We start from the raw sequence: 20,849 nt of genomic DNA, 5'->3' as shown, positions 1-20,849 counted from the left end.
TTGTGGAAATAAAACTTTGCATCTGAGGTGTCTTGAGTGTTTGGGTTTCTTGTTAATTTCCTGATGTGTGAAATAGAAGAAGCAATAAAATCAAATCCTTGGAAACAAATGACAATTGTTTAATGGATTAAAAAAAACCCAACACCTTCGTAGCCAGCTTGTGCCACAGCTACTACACATGACTGCTTACACAGGTAGAAGAACAGGCTCCAAGTCCGGACTTCCTCACTTTTATGGGTTTAAATTGGATCCCACTAGGTGTTTAAGGCCATTGTTAAACTGCTAACGCATTCTGTAGCATGACTAACACCAACTGAGTTATTTTTCATTCTCATTTGGCTTTTTTTGGCTCCATCTGCTTGCCATTGCCGACAAGAGAGCTAAACAGTGCAGCTGAGTAACAGGTGAGTGATAAACAGTGTGCTGGACGTGTGCAGAGCAGGGATAAGAGTTCACTGGCAAATCTGTGATTGCAGAGACGTAGGGACAAGCTGCTGTTTCCTGACTCAGTGCGCAAAAGCAATGTGCAAATACGACTTTCTCTCAGATGTGTCAGGGTAAGACAGGGCAGAAGGAAAACCACAAAGAGCTACAAGTCACTACTGCAGAAGTTAAAGCAGGGAGGTGACTCTCCCCACAAGACTGCCTTCAGCCTTCAGCAAAGAGCTGCAGGACCTCTCCTGACTCAGCCGGGCTCTTCTGCATTTGTACCAATGCTTTTGAAAGCAGTATTTTGCCCTGTGCTTCTAAGAGGTTGGGGATTTTCTTTCCCCTATTTTTTTTTTTTCTGAAAAGTGACAAGCAGACCCTGGCCAGAATCTGGCAGCAGGGAGAGAGACAGGCCCAGGAAGCAGGCAGCAGGCAGTGGTTTATGAAACACCCTGTGGAACCAACACTTTCCCCTACCAGGAAAAATCTTTCGCAACTGAATGTCTGTGAACGATGGATTCGGATGATTTCTGACATCTCCCTCCATGACCTCTCCCCCGCCTCGCCAGTCTGTGGCTTCATCTTAATGGAGGAGGCAAACTGGGTTGGGAACATCACTAATGGCATGGAGAGAAATGGGAGAGACTTCCCAAGAAATGCAACCACAGAACCAGTTCCAGGAGCCCCTCCCTGCACAACAGCAGCTCCCAGACGATCCTGGAAACAGTCAGTATGCTCATCCTACCTAGGATCTTAAAAGTCTCAAAAAAAACCATGCAAGAAACTGTCAATAAATTAAATCCATACTTTTCTTGTAATAACCTACATTTCTTGATGCGAGAACAGCCCCAACCCTACAACTGCTGCCTTAGAAGTAGGGAATATAACTACAGCAAGATTTCCCCATCTAATGGCATCTGTATTCTTAGACAAATCTTCCTTAGTTCAACATACCATCAAGCACACTTTAAAAAGCTCCCTCTGCTCTCCCATTAACTAATGGGATTCCACGTGGGGAGTCCTGGTAACTTACAGTGAGCAATTAGGGGGTGTAGTTTCAAATTGGAAACAATCAGCTACACAAGCAATCCGTCCGCATCTGTGTGCAGACACCCCAGGGGCTGGCACGAGCCGTTAGACTTGGCATTCAAAGACTCACAAGCTCTACCAGCACAGGAAAACTCTGAATCTGCTCTCCCACCTATGTACTCCTGGTGTGGGTTTACACTACTCTGCTGAACAACACTGTGATCTTCTTTGCTATGAGACAGGTCAGAAACAGGCTCCAAGTCATGATTTTTCACCGATGTCCAGAGAAAGCATGAGAAACTATCAGTAAGGTATCTCTGTTGAACATGTGGAGAAGGTGAGGCTGTAAGAACAGAAGAGACCTTTGAAATCAAAGAGAGAGCTGGAGCAACTTGCCCTTCCCATTAAGTACTTCCCAGTACTTGAATTTGGTGCTACCCACTAAACACATCTGAACCATCAGGTCCCAATCACAGTAACACCTCTTGGGCCCAGTCAGCACTCCTGAGGAAGAAAGTAATCTGTCACAGTCAGGCACATCACATCCCCAACTCTGCAACCACCCTGTAACCACCATCCCCAACTCTACAACCACTCTTTTCTCTCAGAGACAAAAGCCAGAAGCTCAGGGATAACGTTTCCCAAGGTCTGAGTGGTGTTTTGGAGGTGAATCAGGGCTGGGATGGAGAGGAAGGCAGACTCAGATTTCCTGGATCGAAGGCTAGCTCCATCTGGCACAGTGTTCGGTTCAGCTTTGGGCTACCTACAGATTAAATATTTACCTCTAAACAGCAGAAATGTTGTACAATCCATCTGATCACATGATAAATCCTCTAAAAATGACTCTTTAGCCACCTCAAAGCCTGGATCAACCTCTCTTGAATCCTAACCAACTCCTATATCTGGTCCCATGGTACGTGGCTCTAGATGACATGCTTTTAGCTCAAAAAGGGAATTAGAAGATATACTCAGCCTCACCATAAAAGAAGTGGTGGGTTCCCTAATGCTGTCTCTTGGAATCATGACATTAAATTATAATCTCTACTTTTGTCCTTCCCTTTATTTTGCTGATGCCTCCAAATGTCTCCAACGTGGGAACTTCACGCTCAAAACCCAGAAGGCAACAACATTTGGCCTTTTTTGGTTTATTTTTAATCTTAAGATTTATGAGAGGTAGCTGACTCATGTTTTGGCTGGCAGGGCTGGACTCTTGTAAGTAATTGCATCCTCGCTATTCTGTTAATTAAGTTTTCCCACTTCTGTTTGAGTTGTTGATGATGCCACTGAATGATGCAAGAAAAATACAGATCTTTGCCTTGCGTCTCAGGCAGGTGAAAGGCCAGGCACTTCCTTCTTCAGTCTCTGGCCCAGGCATCCAAAGAGAAAGGTATAGATATATCAAATTTCCCAGCACTACTCAGCTCTATCAGATCATTCAAGCATCTCCTGCCACAGGGGAGCTCCACCCTCAGCAAAAGGCAAGAAATCCTACACACACCAGGGCTACTGTGACTTGTTAAGTATGGTTTTGCTTCACATACCCCGATTTCCTTTCCAGCAATGCACTAGAAAAAAATTACTGAGGAGAGAGTTTGTAGCTAAGGAATTCAGTGAATGATTAACTCCATCCTACCTATTAACCATTGCTCTCCATTCCCTCATGCCTCGCAGAAACCCAAGTTCCGGGTAGCACAGCCATGCCAAAATCTGATACCTCATTGGTTTTGCTTGCAGAGTCGTCAGGTGATGCAGATGGTTCTAGCTTTGAGTCAAAACCCATTAAGTGCAGTAATGATTAATCCAGAACCCCAGCACAAATTCATGATGAAATGTTGTTCCTCTTGTCACACCAAATTTATATAAATGAGTCCTATTTCCTGGAGGTGACCATGGAGGAAAGGTCTCTACACAGGCCTGCAGAGGCAGGACCTTCATGCACACCTGGAGCAGGGGCTAGTGCAAGGACAGCTCTTTACAAGGCAGCAATGACTAGATGTTGCTGACCCCACTCTGAAATGAACCACATCTAAGCCACGCTGTGCTGCCTTTGGGACTAGGACAAGGCAACGAATGCAGCTCGGCCAGTCTGAAGATGCTTCAGACCAGTGGCAGCTGGATGCACGTGCACCCCCAGCAAGTCATCTCACACTGCAAGATCGTCATGTCAGATTGGCCCCGTGTGCACATGCAAGCCCACATGTTTATCACACTCAGCTGCACCTCAGAAGACTGGGAGGGCTCAGTGCCGGGCTCGGACACAAACTCGCTGTATGACCTCAGGCAACTCCCTTACTCTCTATGAGCATAAAGCTTTTACAGCCTTACCCAGCCGAAAAACAGGAAGACTTCCTTTTTCTTTTGCCTTGTCTATTTTTATTGCAAGATCCTGATGATAAGGTCTGTTATGCAGTATGCTTGTGTACAGTACCCAGCACTACAAGGTCCCAATCCTGCCCAGGGCTCACAGCACAACACATGTAAAAAACAATTCCTAGAGCTTTGGGTCTTTTTTGCAAACCCACACATACCATGGTACCACGCAACAGAAATACAACCGAATCTCTGCATTTTGAATTAGGATTTCTGGTACCTTTACATACAAAAAGATGCCAGCACTACTGATACGTCAGGAATTTACTCCCCAGCTGCTTCTTCATCACCCAAGGACTAGCAGTAGGCAAGAGGCCTGAAAGCTCTGCTCTGCTGTCAGGACAGAAAGTCTTTTGGTCCAACATTAAAAGTGCAGAATTTCTTCCCACTAGAAGGACTGTACAATTTCACAGGCATCTGCTGAAAGCCACTTAACCACCACGGCCTGTCACCAAAGTCCCTAGCATGGAGAGCAACACGTGAGTAAATGGCTCTTGCACTCCCATTGCCATGCCTGGGTTTCATCAATTAGTGATGCTGAGCCACCCCTGCAACCACAATAGGTGTCTGCTTAGACTGTTCAACACCAGGACCCTCACAGCACACACTCGGGGCAGGGAGACACCAGCTAAAACTGTATATGGAGACTCAAAATACGTGGATACCCAGTATCCCAAGACCCAGAAACCTGTCCTTGCAGTATGAGCACCAGGGTATTTCATGGCCTCCACAAACTGATGGCCAAGTGGGATTTAAGAGCAGCCCTTCCTCGGCACAATATGGTGCATCTGAAAGAGTAGGTGGGAAGGATTAAAACACTCCTCTGCAGAAGCCAGAACCTCATGCTGCAACAGCAAGACTCTCATGCTCTAATTCAGCAATATAAACCTGACGGCACTGTTCTCATGGTCACACCAGGCACGCACACTTGCCTCTGTGCTGATCCTCTGCCACCCATACTACTGTGACTATAAACTCTTATTTTCCCTGTAGATGTCCAACGATGGTTTTGCTACTGCCAGACAGCCCGTGAGCCGGCAAGAATTAGGACCCCAAGAAGTTAAAAGAAACAAGTGTAAAAGTTGAGTTGCAGCCAGAAGGAGAATTGGGACCCATCCCTGCCACAGTCCTGTGTCTCATCCCAACAGTAAGTTCAAGCTCCTGCTGCGGGCTTTTTTGCTCTAGATTCAATAAAAAAAAAAAATGCTGCTGCTGAAATGTGTTTTGTATTGTAAAAGATAGAATCCCTCCCTCTGGAAGGCCATGCTCCAGGCTGCGGTGGCAGCAGCGCAGCGGAGACATGGCTCTTCGTGCCCTGCACTGAGTTTGATTAGGCAGAGGATCAAGACATCCGCAAACTCCCAGTCGGAATACCGAAACGCACCCCCTAAGGAGGAGGAAAGGGCCAGTCTCCTCTCCCCCTAATCAGCCATCATTAAACAAACATCTAACAGCGGGGATCTTGTAGTATGCGCTACAGCCAAGAGCTACCGACTGCCTGATGCTGAAGCCGCATGGCGGCGGTGTCAGCAGGCCCAACTCCGCAGCCCCGAGGCAGGGCAGGGGGCTCAGCCCGGCCTGGGACACAGAATCACAGAATCATAGAATCATCTAGGTTGGAAGGGACCTTTAAGATCATCAGCTCCAGCCGTTAACCTAACACTGACAAAACCACCACTAAACCACGTCCCTCAGCACCACGTCTCCCCATCTTTTAAACACCTCCAGGGATGGCGACTCCACCACTTCCCTGGGCGGCCTGTTCAAACATTCGATAACCTTTTCTGTGAAGAATTTTTTCCTAATATCTATCTTAAACCTTCCCTGGTGCAATTTGGGGCCATTTCCTCTTGTCTTATCGCTTGTTACTTGGGAGAAGAGCCTTTCATGTAGCTGTAGAGAGCGATAAGGTCTCCCCTCAGCCTCCTTTTCTCCTGAACAACCCCAGTTCCCTCAGACGCTCCTCATAAGATTTGTTCTCTAGACCCCTCACCAGCTTTATTGCGCTCCAGCACCTCAATGTTTTTCTTGTACCAATGGGCCCAAAACCGAACACAGTATTCAAGGTGTGGCTCACCAGTGCTGAGTACAGGGGGTCTCACAGAGACTGCCCATCTGCTGCCGTGCGCCATGACAGCCCCCTGCCTCAGCGACTGCAACAGGCTGCCTGCTGCAGGCCTGCTGGGTGAAGGCAGCCAGGAGGGCTGCCCGGGGCTGAGAAAGAGTCGGATTGCTAACACCACACAGACCTGCCTGCCAGATCCCCTGAGCTGTGGGCTGGCTGACCTCGGGGGGGAGCGGGGGGAAATGGCACTGGAGAGCAAAAGCTGCCCCAAAGATGAAGTAATATGGCAGCTGGTGAGATTAAAATGGCACCTGGCTGAGGTAAAGTGTCACCTGGCTGAAGTAAAATGGCGCCCGCCTGATGTAAACTGGTTCCTAGCTGAAGTAGGATGCTTTTGGGAGAAAGACTGCAGGTGCTGGCAGCATTGGAGAGCCGCCCTGCCGAGGGGAGTAAGACCCACAAGCATGGCCACAGGCCTGCAGTGGGGAACCAGCCTGTCCCAGCAGCACGGCTCAGGCCTTGCACATCCATCTCTGTACCTGCAGCCTGGGGCTACACCATTCCATTCCCCAGGCTGCTACTGGTGAGGAAAATGTTCCCAATCCCCTGTCCTTCTGCCCTGAGGAGCCCACAGGGAGCCGCCACGTTTCTCTCAGGAGCTGAGCCCCTGGGCAGAGTCAGCGCTGACCCCCCATTTGGGGCTGGCATGTCTCTGTTTGGGAAACTGATGGCACTGCCTTGAAACAAAAAATAAAGATGGGCAGAAAACAAAGCTTCTCTTTTTTTAGATGCATTAAAAGAAAAACGAATGGTTCTCCAACTATGATAGCGCAGTGAGATCCTGCTGGCTCCAGTACCTGCCACGTGTTATGTACCAGTGAAGCACAAGGTTGTGTGTTTAGTTTGAAGGATGATGGCAAGAAGAGGTTGAAGCAAAAGCAGGGGCAGGAAGGCAGGACTAGGGTTACCAATAAGCTTGTCAAAACAAGTACGCATGTGTGTTTTGCTGCCTTGCCATTTACCTTGCACAGAGTGGAGATTCAGCTTCCCGAGAGTTGGTATAGGATAATGTTTTGCTGCCTTCTCACGAGGATGGCATGGCACCAAGCAAGTAGGAATTAGAAACCCAGGGCATTTATCCAGCAGCCAAGCATTTAAGCCCTCCACAAGCATTTAATTCCCATAAATAACCACTACAATGCTCCCGTGAGGCAAGGAAGCTCAGCCAGGAGAGACTGAGTGCAGATGAATCAAGGACAGCCCAGCCCACACAACCAGGGTCGGAACTAAAAACAAAACCAAGAAGTCCGGCTTTCCCCTCTGTGTTCCAGCTGTTAGACAACACTGCCCCCAGTAGCTCGGCATTCTTCCCAAACGAAGGTATGCACTTCAATTCCCTGATTGCGGAGGGGAGAAGGACAGAGGGGGAAGCAAATCCTGGCCTTAAGCACACTGCACACAGCCTCCATGGCTGCTGCAGAATTTAACAACTTCCAGGAACTGCATGGAAAGCCAATAAACACAACGCTGGCTCCACTGCCATCTCCCCTCTCTATGGGAATGAACAGGAGTTGTGGCCAGTGTGCACAGGGAGAAAAAGGCACTCCATGCTGCTGACAGACCAACGACCTGCAAGAGGAGAGGATCTGGAGTAGGGCTGCATGCCCTCAAAAGATCCAGGGCTCTCCAATGACTTATGAAACGTCTTTCCCAAGCAGCTAGAGAGTGCATCAACTTCAGGGGAAGCTTTAGCATTCTGTGGGAGCGGGGGTGTTAGGGATTAATTTCCAAACATAGTCTCTTCTCCCAGTTCTCTCTGAAGTTATGCGATCAAGCTACAGACTTGGATGTGTCACAGCTAATCCACAGGAAGACAGAATGCAGCAGCGGGCTTTGCTGGCTTGTTTTAGAGATCTGATGGCTAGCTGTAATTAACCCTTTAAATGCTGCAAATTCTAAACTATGCCAGAGAGTAATACTTCAGTCTGACTGGCTGCATAACACGGGTCACTACACCCAGCACAAGGTAATGCAACTTAAATTGGTGGCTGTATCAGATGCAATCAATGCATGTAATCAGAAACTAATTTGTCCAAGGACAGTGACATTGCTACCTTGACAGTTCACTCTCCTGCAAGCACTGGAAAGGTAGAAAGCTTTTCAAGAAATGGCTAATTGCTAGATGCAATGAGTGACAACAGGGCGGCAGTGAGGGCCAAGGGTCTCAGAGTTCAGGGTCCGGCTGTTGGACTACTGAAGTTATTTTGTATTGTATGAAACAGAATCAAGAACGAGTGATGCTCCTGGCACTCCCTCCAAAAAATGGGGTGTGTCTTCTCTCTAAATTAAAACTTGGGAATTGTGTTGTGTCAGTCTCGCAGAGCCTCGAGTACCACCCAGACAGCTTAAGCTTTGTTTCCATGGTGCTGTCCTACTATGTGCTATGCCCTACAACCGCTTTACTGCACACAGGGGCAGCAGGTTTTTTTTCTTTTCTTAAGTAAAGCCATTACTTACTGCCGCTATGAACCCAAGCCACCACATATACTAGCTACAGCGAATTTTCTTAATGCAACTGAAAGACTAACATAGTCTAACCCTTGGCCTCTTCTAGCTTTTGTCTTACCACCTCAGTTTTGTCTACACTAATTTTTTAAGACTTCTGATGCAAACTTTGCACTGATCCATGCAATCAGGGGCTGCAAATCTAGGCAGAGTTCAGTTCATAAAGCCAGTGACTTCATGTTTTCCCTCTGTAGGAGTAAAATAACGTTCCCACACTCTGATAGAAACCTTTGATCTGCACAGATTTAATTCATTACTTATGAATCTCTGGCCAACATCACTTTGTTCATTTCAGTGGCTCTCTACTTGCAGTTGCCTCCTCTTTCCGGGAAGACAGGGAACCTTTTTTTTACCATGTAGTGAAGTAGCTGAGAAGGGATCCTGACTAATGGCTTCACCAACTTGTTGCTTATCTAACAGTCCCTTTCTAAAAAATCACCCAGGTAGCAATAATGAGCCGCCCTCTGCAACTGCTTTACAGAGGGTTGGTCAGGAGCCAAGATATTTTCCAATGGAAACTCTTCTCCCAGGGAATCACCCTGCATCGTATTTCAGATGAGTGCTTTGTTTTACTTTAGGAAATGGGAGAAGATTTCTTTTTAATTGTGCTATGCTTCAGTGCAAGGGCTGTTTTCATGAAACAAATCAACTGAGGAATCACTATATGGTCTGCTGGAATCATTTATGAGATCGGAATGGCAGCAGCTCTAACACCTCAAAGGCAAGTGCCCATATTCCAAGCTTATGCTTTTGCAGGATTGTTTGGACCACCTGCGGGTCTTGGGTAAGAGCTGTCTCTTTGCTGTGTCTGCATTGTGCCTGAGCTATGAGACCCCAGAGGTGGTACAGCAATACAAAATATTAAAGGTGCCAGTTGATTGCTCTTTCCATATCCAAACTCCTCCTTTTGAAAACTCAGTCTTTCCAGAAGGCTTTCCAATCCTTTTCATCTGGGGAGGGGTGAAACACAACTCCCTGCCTAGGGCCAGCTCCACACTCCAGGCAGTACACAATGCTGTCTGCACAGACCCCAGCAGAGCACAGACCCTTTCACAAGGTCTCCACAATGCTCCTGTGCAAGCATCTGTCTGTGGGTGACAAGGCAAGACACTCTCCCAAAAACCCTGTCCCACTCCTCTTTCTGAGGAAGAAAGCTTAAACAGAGGTGTCTGAGGCAGTAAAAAAGTGGCTAAGTGGAGGGAATGTGGCTGCAACGCTTTTCTCAGAGACTGTCTACTCTGCATCTCATTGCGGTTTCCAACTGTTCCCTCAGCTCTCTAAGCCCCAGGAGAGGAAACGCAGCACACACTCTGCACTGGGAGCACGCGTCGCAGGATGGGGACCACGATTATTATTCTTATCACCCCGCAGACTGCCTGGCACTGTCTGAAGAGTGTGGCTCAGACGGTACTCTCTGCTCGCAAACAGCTCCGCAGCCTCTGCATGTGAAAGCCATTAAGCAAGAGCACAGAAGCAACCCATGAGGCAAAACCCGTGAACATTCCCATACTGACAGCGCCGATCCCCACTGCCAGCAAGACACCAGGGGTGCACTGGGCTGCACACAGGTGCTGACGAGGAGCCATGTGCTTCCCCTCGCAGTTAACACTTGTGTGGCCAGCTCTCCTGACAGCTCCACCGACAGCACGCACACACGGGAGAGCTGAAGGGCCTCCCCTGTGCACAGTCCAGGGCCTGTGTGCCAGCACTGATGTCCTGCTCTTGGAAATGTGGCATATGGGAGCATCGGCAGTGGAGACAGGAACTGAAACATCTGTTTTTTCCGAGCCACACTTGGAAAGGCTAAGCCGTATTCCACCCCTGAAACACAACCAGCCCAGCTGTGAGGCAAACAGATGAACAGAGAAGTACAAAAATAGCCACTTCTGTAGTGCTCCTTCAAGCGACGCGAGGTTGCCCTACCAAAATAAATACACAAAAAGGAACAATCTTGGGTTTTATTCAGCTGTGAGCGGGACCCATGTGCTCACATCACTGCAGCACAGTAAAAGGATGCATCCCCTCACCTGTTCACAGCATATTCCTGCCACCCGCCAGCTAACCACCTTGGCTCTGTTTGCAGGGCAGCAAGAATCACACGCAGCTTCCACACACGGCCCCTGATGGGACTAGACACAGATCCTTTCACCAACCTGACCGAAAACAAAATCTGCAGGCTTCAGGCTGGACTCACTCCACCCCCTTCCCGAGGCGTGGCTTTGAGAGAGAAACTAACAACTTTGGCCAACACAATTGGTCTGGGCTCTGCTTTCCCAGGCTTAGCTGTTCCTCGGGTTCCTCCCTCAGGAGGACTCAACCCACACCCTAGATCCTCTTTTTAGAGAGCCACTCCCACCTCTCCCTGACGATGAAGCACGATGAAGCATTTGCTGTAGCAGAACCTATTTAACCCGTTCCCAGCAGGACCTCTGTCCCCTGACCCAGCAGGGAAAGGGGTTTACAGAATCCCGTATCAGGGAGAGGAAGGAGAGGCTTCACTGCCTGTCTCAACCAATGCTGCAGGGACAACTGCTCTTTTGCTTCTGGACCTGCGTAAGTCCTCCTCCCTGCTAGAGGAGCCCAGAGCAGCCCAGATCCTGCGGGAGCCAGGGCCGAGGTCCTGCCAGGGGATGTTGCAATGGAGTTGTGAAGAGGCCATTGCTGGGGATCTGCAAGTACCATTAGTGATGTCTGCCCAAGGAGGTGGGCACAGGCTTCAGCCAGGGCTACAAACTCCACCCTGGAAATCTGAGTTTCAAAGCAGTGATTAGACCTCATGACTTCATCACAAACATGCAAAACATTATTGCACAGAGCCAAATGTGTTTCTTGATACAAGGAGCTGTCTGTATAGGCGGGCAGAATACAAGTTGCCCAGGTGTCACTAGAACAAAAAAGAGGCATGGTATGGTGTCCAGGTACAATTTCAAATGAATAGGAACAGGCTGGCTGAGTGTCCTGGCTTGGATCCAGAATTCATGTCACTACAGATCATCCCGCAGGCTCGTCAAAAGCGAGAGCTGCTGCAGACTGTGTCTGCAGTCAGAATGAGTACAGCCTTCTCCTGGTGATGCTCAAGAGCATATGCCAGCACGACTGCAGCAGGAAGAGTCTCACCGCCTCTCAACACCGCGCTGTCTGTGGGGAGCCCCTAGACCCCAGACTGGAGGTAAAGCAGGGCCACAGGGTTAAGGCACATGCACCGCGACCGAAAAACGCCAGAGGTGGGAGATTCATTACCACAAAGTAAACGTCATCATTTCCTTCCATCAAGTACTGTTACCAAACCAGCGTATCACACTATCTTAACAAGGATTGCTAATTAAATTAAAAATTATGCTGGGTTAAACATATTAACACAAGACTGTATGCCACATCTGAAGCTCTCCGATCTCAGCTTATTGAAGTTTTTACTAGGTCTGATGCCAGGAAGCCAAAGAGATGTACTCATTCCTAACCTGAGAGGAACTATTTTTACTGTTAGACCATCAGAAACAGCTGACAGACAAATATTACACTTTGTTTTGATTGTCTCTGTTTAAATCCAGTGGTAGCACATCATCAAAATGGATGCAATCTTTTGACGGAAAGGGAGGAGCTGGAAAGTGAGGACAGAATCTTTTTACTGGTCACAGATCCCATAATATACTGCAAATGCTACAGATGGTCAACTTGCACGTTGTTGATGCTCCTCCTGATGATAGCTACCCTTTGAAAAAACAGGAATGGCTGTAATCACATGGTTTTGCTCTTTGTGCCCTTTGCAAAGCAAAAACTATCGTTATATTTCAATTTGACATTTTTAGTTTTGGCAAACGGAGATGCCAACTTAGCTTCAGTGTCTGAGTAAACAACAGTCCTTGAATACAAAAAACAAGCTCATTCTCTACTGCAAAGGCAGGTTAAGAAATAAGGGCTGGGGAGGTCTGATTTGATGCCCTCATCCTCCTGTTGGGACAGGCAGCGACCTTCAGCAGAGCACGTTCCATGTAGGTGGCAGAAGCTACAAGGGGAGTGTGGTCAGTAGCACTGCAACCCTGATGCGGGGTGAGAGAAGGCTGGGCTGATGTGGGGGCCAGAGAAAGCTGGGCTGATGTGGGGTGAGAGAAGAGTAGGCTGATACGGGGTGAGAGAAGGCTGGGCTGATGTGGGGCGAGAAAAGGCTGGGCTTATGTGGGGTAGCAGCCATTCCTCCGACCAGCAATAGCACCGTTAAGTGCAGCCCACGAGCAGAGCTGCCAACTTTCCACTGTGGAAGAGACAGAACTTTTCCTTTGAGCCTGACAGCGACTGCTTAAATCGTGCTGTTGGCCGTGGAGGGACTAATTCACAAGTGTCATGTCCCCCACACTCCCATGTCCCCCCCACTCCCCCATGCACTCTCCTCACGGTTAAGAGCAAGCACCTCTGGCTGTGCAGCTCCCGGCGCGCTCCACTCTGGCAGTGGAAAGCACTTTTTTGCTCCTGAGCTGTCCTTCTTCCCTCCCGCTTGCTTTCATACTCACTTATTACAACTTAGAGAAATGTTTGGGGACATATGGAGCAAATAAGATACAAGATGATACAAAATCGAGCTGAACTGCAACGATCAATCAAAGGACAACAAAGCTTGAAGAAATGGAGAGAGGATGACGCAGAAACGCATTATGGAAACCACAGCGTGGAAACCGCGGCATGAGGAGATAAAACAAGGAATCCCGTTAAATGGCAAACAGGGAGAGAAGCACTAACAAACCAGATGAGTCTGTTTCACCCTACCTTCTCATTGAGTGATTTTCTTTTTAAAACCCCCTCTTGTGAGAGCAGAATGAAAGCAGCTGGGAGAAATGCCAGAGAGACCCGTCAGGGGCTTGCCAGCAGGAGAACAACAGGATCGAGCCCACACTTTCACTCCAACAGGGAAAAAGCCACAAGCAGAAAGACACCACCAGTAAAATTAAAATTTGCAGGAAACACAGGGAAAAATCAACGCAAATAGTACCTGGTAAAAAATACACCAGATGTCAAGGAATCCCAAAAGATGGGGTGAGCAGAGACACGATATTCCTTTCTCCTAACGTCTGACAAGGGTCAGGAGCCGGCATTCAGACAGCAGGTCTTCACTCTGCCCGATGGGGCTGCGAGATATTTAGCTACAGTTTCTCAATGTGTGGTTTTCTGACACTACCAGGGTTTGTAGGTTTGGCTGCACTGAATTGCAAACCACAAAATCTTTAAATGCTGGGCTGGTGTCAAGGAAGTGAGACACCTTGATGCTGCTCGGGATTATTTAATTGCAACATTTGCCATGGAGCAGGAACACCTTCAAAAGCCACCTCTTTTCTTACCTAGCAGGACATTTTTGTTAGGACATTTTTAAACACCACCCAAAAAGCCCCAAAGTTTTAATTTTAAAAAGGGTAAATTTCTCACTTGTGAGAACAGCACTCAAATTTCTCTGAAGCTTTAGGAAGGAGCACAATAAACAACCCAGACCACCTGCTCATGCCATTGCTGTAATGGCATTACGGTGACACTTCACTAACACCACAGACCAGTATGCTCTGACAGAATAATGCAGAATTGCCTCCTTGTTTGGTGCTTAAACTATAGTTACGGTTTGCTTATGTGATTGGTCCCTTCCACAGGCTGAATGCATCTCATTTGCAAAATATTTATCTAGCACCTCATTTGGACCTTTTTCCCCCTCCAAAACTTCTTACAAAAGAGAAATACAGCCTTGTTTCCACTGGGGATATGGCTTCTTATACAAATGACATTCCAGGCTGTTTAAGTTTTTTCTAGGAACAGAAGTAAAGCTATTTTGCCTTTGTGGACTGGACACTACTGTACAGACACTGCTCTGCTTGTGGTTTTACCTGAATTGGATTTTAGTTTAAATTGGATTTTTTTCCCCTCCGATAGCTTCTGAAGACATTGAGCCTTGAAAAGGCTTTTACTGCATCACATAATACCAAAATCTACCAATCGTTGCCATCTCTTGAAATTTAAAATATCACAGACTGTAGGTTCCTGAATCATAAAATCTGTTTATTTTAAGAAGGTTTGCTTAGGTGAAGTCACCGGCTAGGCAGTGTAACCCCAGGGCTCACTGCCAAAGCCACAAAAAACCCCCGCTGGGTTTTAGATGAAAGTTATGACACCCAAATCTGCAGAGCTTCTGCTTCTGCAGGACTGTGGTGATAGCAGAGCTCCTCTGATTTCAGCTTCTCCTTTTACCCCTCCACAAATAGTGTTCCACGTTAAAGATGGAAAAACAAGGGAGTTTAACTCTAGTCTTTTAAATTGAGATTCTAATCTCCACTTCTAAACTACCACGATACTAAAGCTGTGGCAGAAATAGTCAATATTTGCAAGGGGAAGTCAGAAAATCTTTTTTTCCAGTTGAGGAACGAAAGAAATGATACCAGTTCATGAAACAGCTAAGTCTCAAAGTAAATGCGAACAAAATCCGGTAGCTCTGAAAGCAGAGCACTTGAAAAGAGATCAGATCAGAGCATTTCTCACAGAGAAACTCAGAAGTGCAAATGCTGCCACTTGAAGCGTGCTGCTCTTGAAGTATAGGGGTTTTTTTATGTTGCGCACTGCAGATTATTTGGAAAAACAGACTTTGCTCTTGATTCCAGCCAGACTTTGCATTACACTTCAAGAACCTGACTCTGGCGATGGGAGGGGGCCAATATTCCCATTCGGTCTGCCTGGAGACTGCTTCCAGCTAGGTATGTAGCGTCTGCAAGCAGTGGAGCTTATTTCCTTAGTGATTCTTTGGATGGGGCATTTCTTCTGTACTCCTAGTAACAGCACTGCCGAAGTTGGCACGTATTTCTTCAAAGTTGCTATGTCTATAACATCGGATACGAGAGGAATTAATTTCCTAGGCCTTACTTCTACAGCTAGGGGTACGGTATCGCATTCGCTGAGCACAACTGCTAGCACACATACCTGCCGCAGAATTAGGGAGCTTTGGCACTAGTAATTTTCTGAACTTGGCCTTCTTAAAGGCTGGTTTTGTTCCAGATTAATTAAAAAAAATTTTGTTGAGATATTAAAAAAAAGCTTTCCTCTAATGACAGAATAGACAGCAATCATTAAAAGCATTATTTACTTTATCTGTCAGCGTTCAATAAAGGGAACATGAAATGAATAGACAAAACCACTTGCATAACTTCACTGTGTCATGAGCCGGAGTCCCTCTCATCCCAACAGAAATTAATCTGTAAATCTTTCATGGTTATACTGACAACGTAAGTTCACATGCCTTCTTTCCCATCATCAGGAGGTCAAACAGGGCAGTAAACTTTTCCCCAAAGGAAATCCATGTGCCACGGCAGACCGCTTCAGCACATCTTATACCAGTCATCAGAATATTACCAGCACACACTTTTTCAGCTGAGTCGTGACTGTGCACAGAATATGATCTGCTGGCTGACAACGATGACTCTACAGTCTAAATTCCAAAGACAATCATCCCTCAGCGGAGCAAAGCTCTTCCCCTTACCACACTGCTCTCAACAGTGCTGTAAACAAACATTTCTCCATCGAAATCAGAGGAAGATGTCAGTAACACTATCCTGCCTTTTCAGTCCATTGGCTTTAGTAGATTTCCCCTTCCCACATTCCGGGCACTTTGTTTTGTTGACCTGCAAGAGCTTTATGTCCAACTCCAATTTGTCATCGCATAATAGGATCTAATCCAAAACGTTCTGGGAGCTTTTACAACTCAACGCCTCTAAACAACAATAATATAAACAGTCTCAAACACTTACTACCAAAATTAATAATCCTAGAAACACACTGTAATAACCCCAAATCCTTAAAAAGCCAAATGAAGGACTTATCATCACAGTCTTCAGGAGGCTGCTCTACAAATGACCAGCGAAGTGCTGGCACATTCCACCTCTGTCGCAACGGCACATTCAGTCTCCAGAGCTGTAGATCCCTGTGTCTAACTGACAACAGATAACGCAACATCAGAAACCCACTAATAAAAATCAGTTGTTCCCACTTAGGGACTTTCGGCAACAAACAATGGCTAGTTTGTTTGGAAAAGCCTAAACATATCTTGTAAGAAAACAGTTGGAAAACACCTTGTCTGCTGGATTTAGAGACGTGCACGTATTCCCTAAGTTAGTCTAGACAGATTTTGCGGACCTACAATTTAATGTTTACTGTGGTCCTTCACAACTTCTGCAATATCTCTTAATCTATACTGACGTGGAAACTTAGTTAAGAGTATCCAAATAGAAAAGCAGACCCTTAACGTGTTGAAATACCAGTAGAAATTAGTTCATGTGAGATTTTTCTACTGTGCCGGGCCCCACGTCATCTCTCCTACATGAATCACTCGATGCTTTTGTCTCCTCAAGCATAGAAAAGTTGTTCCCTAAGGAAAACAAATTTAGGTTCAAAAATAAATTAAAAAAAAAAACCACCACACTATTCCCCTAAATCTGTTTTTTTGCATCATACAGTAACTTTATTTAAGTGACTGAGCATACGGACCGTTCTAATGCATCTCCAAGAAACATACCTTTCTGACTGATTTTCCCAAAACAACAAAATCAGGATCTGGACGCAAACAACACTGTCATCCCATCCTAGCACTTTTCATGGAGAAATCTTTCATTTGAACTTGTTACTTGAGTCTTTTGGATTTGCCGTTAACAGAACAGTGTTTAACCCACATTCAGCTGCTCATTTCCTGACATCATTCTCCTCCTGCGATTTCCTCCAGAACCTCAGAAATTAAACCCTCGGCACAAAACCCCTCCGCGCAGCATTCCCCAGTCCTCTTTAACGACCCATGGGGAATGTTACGTTATCCTACAGTTTGCCCAACTGCCGGGCTGTGCTGGATCTCGCACCCCGGTGTATCCTACATGCCCCGCGCGTAGCCAACTCTCGGCAAGACACGAGCAGCATTAGGACGTGACCCGTTTGGGGCTGAATCCTGAAAACGCTGCTCCAGGTGCAGAGCCGAGCACATCCCCAGGGCAGGGACTTTTGGGGGGCCAGCAGCCCTGCCATGCTAGCCAAAGCCAGCGAGCCCGGGCAGTGCTGCCAGGCTGGGCCCGCACACTTCACCTACTGAAGCCACTGTCCCTTTTCTTTCTCTGGGGCCACTCCTGCCCGTCTCTGACCCCGCAGGCCGAAGGCAAACTTTCCGCGACGTCTCTCCATCTTTGTCCCTGCTGTCACGCGTCCCACCTCCACCACGGCCCGACGCGCAACGACGCTCAAGGAAACACTCGAGGACAAATTAAACTGCCGGGCAGCCGAGCTGCCAGCGCTCGCCCACGGCACAACCAGCCCGCCCGCCCCGGGCCCGCCGCGCCCCGCGGTACTCACAGCGCCGTGGCGGCGGGAGGGATGCCGGTCCCCGGGCGCTCCATCCCGCGGGCAGAGCAGTTGACGAGGCAGGCGGGGCCGGTGCAGTTACAATCGGCGGCGCAGGGCTGGCAGGCGGGGGCCGGGGGCGCCCGGGCCGCCGCCAGCCCCCCGCACAGCAGGGAGCAGAGCAGGCACCAGCCCGAGAGGGGCAGCCGCGCCGCGGGGACGCCATGTTTGCGCTGTGATCCAGTGTCTCCATTTCCAAAAGGCATCTCTCCCCTACGGGCATGGCATGGCCCCGGCCCGCCGCTCTCCCGGCCGGCCGGCCGGGCCCGGCCGCGCCCCGCCCCGCTACCGCCGCTCCGCTCCGCGCCCCTCCGCGCCCCCTCCGCGCCTCAGCGCCCGCCCGGCATGGCGGCCTCCCCGCGCTCCCCGCAGGGCTGGCGGTGCGCGCTGCTCGGCGGCGGCGCCCGGCCCGGCCCGGCCCGGCCCGCTGGGCTCCCGCTCGCCGCGCTGACAGCCCCGGCCCGGCGCCGCTCGGCTCTGCGCTCCGCCCGGGCCGCGGCCGCCGCCTCCCCCGCTCCGCCTCCCGCGCGGCGGAAACCCGGCGCCGCTCCAGCCCCGCCGCCCGCCCGGGCCGCCCCCGCCGCGCGGCCGCCCACCGGACGGCGGAGAGGGCCGGGGCGAGGGGAGCGATCCGCTCCCGGGCGCGGCGGCCGCCCCGGGGATCCCGGCTTCGCTCCTGGTCCGGGGCCGGCCCGCGGATCTCGGCCCCTGCTCGGCAATGGGGGAGCAGGCGGATCCCGGGGGCAGCGGGACCTCGGGGGCAGGGGCATTCCTGGGAGCAGGGGGGTCCCGGGGGCAGGGGCATCCCGGGGGGCAGGGGCGTCCCGGGAGCAGGAGGATCCCAGAGGGCAGTGGGATCCCGGGGGCAGGGGGATCCCAGAGGGTAGGGGGATTCCGGGGGCAGGGGGATCCCAGAGGGCAGGGGCGTCCGGAGGGCAGGGGCATTCCTGGGGAGCAGGGGGATCCCCGGGAGTCCCGGGAGATAGGGGCGTCCTGGGATCAGGGGGAATCCCGGGATCAGGGGGGTCCCGGGAGCAGGGGAGTCCACGGGGCAGGGGTGTCCCGGCGGGCAAGGGGTATCCTGGTGGGAGCATGTCGGAAAGCGGGTAGGGCAGACAACGCAGCGCGGAGTTCTGCTGGATGCTGGATAGGTGTCTCAAAATGACGGGGGAGGGCTTCCCCTCCCCTGCACACTCGGGCGACGGGCAGAGGGGAGCACTAGCCCTCGTCTGTGCCCTCCCTGATGGCTTTTGGTGCTCAGTTCCCGCGGCTGGTGGCCGTTCCTGAGCCAGTTCAGCACCGCAAGCCTGCTGAATCCAGTAAGCATTGCAGGGTATATACAGTGTGTGTTACACGTCTATAGCACAGCAGGTAATTCGGATATCTTGGAGAGAGATGAAGAACGTACTTTTCAGTGCATTTTTTAAATGCTAACCATAGTAAAGTCATCGGGCTTCAATGCCACTTGCACCCTGCACTGGTCTGGGGCACTAGTCATGAGGTCAATCCTGTCATTCTATGATGGTTTCTCAGGGATCCAATGGCTCCTCAGGGATCTGAACTGTTTCTAGTTTAAAGTGACTGAAGAACATCACTGCAATAAAGTATCTATGCAGTCAAAGGAAGAGGACATCTCTCCAAAACCAAACCCAGCCCCATTCAAAAGCGGTGGAGAAGAACGTGTGGTAGCTAATAATTTTACAGGGACCGTAATTTGTTCATGTTTAATACGTGCTGCGTTACTGCATTATGGTATGTATGGAACATGGCCCCAGCCATCAGCCCAGGGGAGGATACAAGGAAGCTCAAATCAAACATGGAACTTGTTCCGTGCCGGATCACTTAACTCTGCAAACCAGAGCTGGTGGTTCCTGTCCGGCCGAGCAGGGATTTTTCACCATGAACACAGCAAAGGTGTATGTGTGTGGTTGTCTGTGCGAGAGGTGAAAGCCTAGCATCAATCTGAAGGTTGTCTGACCCCCAGAAAGATGGAGGAGACTTGGGGGAAGCAGTGGACGGGTGCACAGTGCCCAACGCTTCCCTGCAGCAAGTGGCCTGGGGAGGGACACTTGGGAGGCAAGGACCGAAAGACAGAGCAGTAAATCCTGCACATCCTCCAGAGACAGGGGCTCAGTGGGGGCTAATACCCGAAGTGCCAACCAAAGGCGCTTTCTCCTGAGATTTGCTGATCCGGACAAAACTTTCAGCAGGGTTTTTCGTAAATGAGAACAAGAGCATCTTGCTCTTAATTTATCCAATTCCATTAATTCTTGCAGCCATTCACACCCTTTAAAATATTATTCCTGTGTAACATTTAAGTTCAGTGCAGCAAATTGCTCCAGCTGAGCCTTGGTGTCAAGCACACAAGCGTCCCCGGGAGTCCCCAGGACTGCCCACGTGCTAAACTGAAGCCACGGTCTGTTCAATCACGGCTCTTGCAGCAATTACTGTCTTTATGAAAACCTCTGGAAGTTCTGGCAGCTACCTCTGTGAGACGGGCTGCTGCCTCCCCTGTACAGGTGAGTCGCCCACCCTCAGAGAGGTTGCACCCCTTGAACAGCTGCCCCGATGCCAGGGTGAGAGGCATTTTGTACTTGTCAGAAGCAGCTTGCACAGCCGAGCAGATCTGCCTTCTATCCAGAGCTCCTGACGCCTTTCAGGGCTGCACCCTGAAAGGGTGCCTCCACCGGCTTTTGCTGCTCCTTCAAGTGTTCCCCAGCGTTCCCCAGTGCCCCCCAGTGCTCCGACGGCGAGCGTGCTGGGGAGCTGCCGTCCTGACACTCTACAGCAGGCATTGTGTTAGTGGGGCCCTGTCAACTGGCGGGCTCAGGAAATCTGCCTGGCAGCTTTCAAGGGAGAAACCACAACAAAAAGGGGTGGGAGAGAGACATGCTAGCTGTCCGCAAGCATCCAAAGAGTGCAAGCAGCAGGGAGGCAGAACAATTGTTCGGGGTGGTACCAGACAAACGACGGGAGCCTCAGAGCCTACTACCCC

General features: G+C 49.6%; 1 protein-coding gene across 3 annotated transcripts in view; it reads right to left on the bottom strand.

The window, feature by feature from the left end:
- PKD1 (polycystin 1, transient receptor potential channel interacting) overlaps positions 1-18,169 on the bottom strand; it is a 98,898-nt gene extending 80,729 nt beyond the window's left edge. For all 3 annotated transcript variants that reach the window (XM_063342881.1, XM_063342882.1, XM_063342883.1), the window contains exon 1: positions 17,807-18,169. In XM_063342881.1, the coding sequence (XP_063198951.1) occupies positions 17,807-18,060 (254 nt within the window). In that variant the 5' untranslated portion in view covers positions 18,061-18,169. The remainder of the gene's footprint in view (positions 1-17,806) is intronic.
- Positions 18,170-20,849: the final 2,680 nt, after the last annotated feature.

Source organism: Chroicocephalus ridibundus, chromosome 8 (assembly GCF_963924245.1).
Source record: "Chroicocephalus ridibundus chromosome 8, bChrRid1.1, whole genome shotgun sequence".
In the NCBI taxonomy this organism is placed as follows: domain Eukaryota; kingdom Metazoa; phylum Chordata; class Aves; order Charadriiformes; family Laridae; genus Chroicocephalus; species Chroicocephalus ridibundus.
Note: the sequence above shows the minus strand (reverse complement) of the source record. Positions and strands in the feature narration are given on the sequence as shown.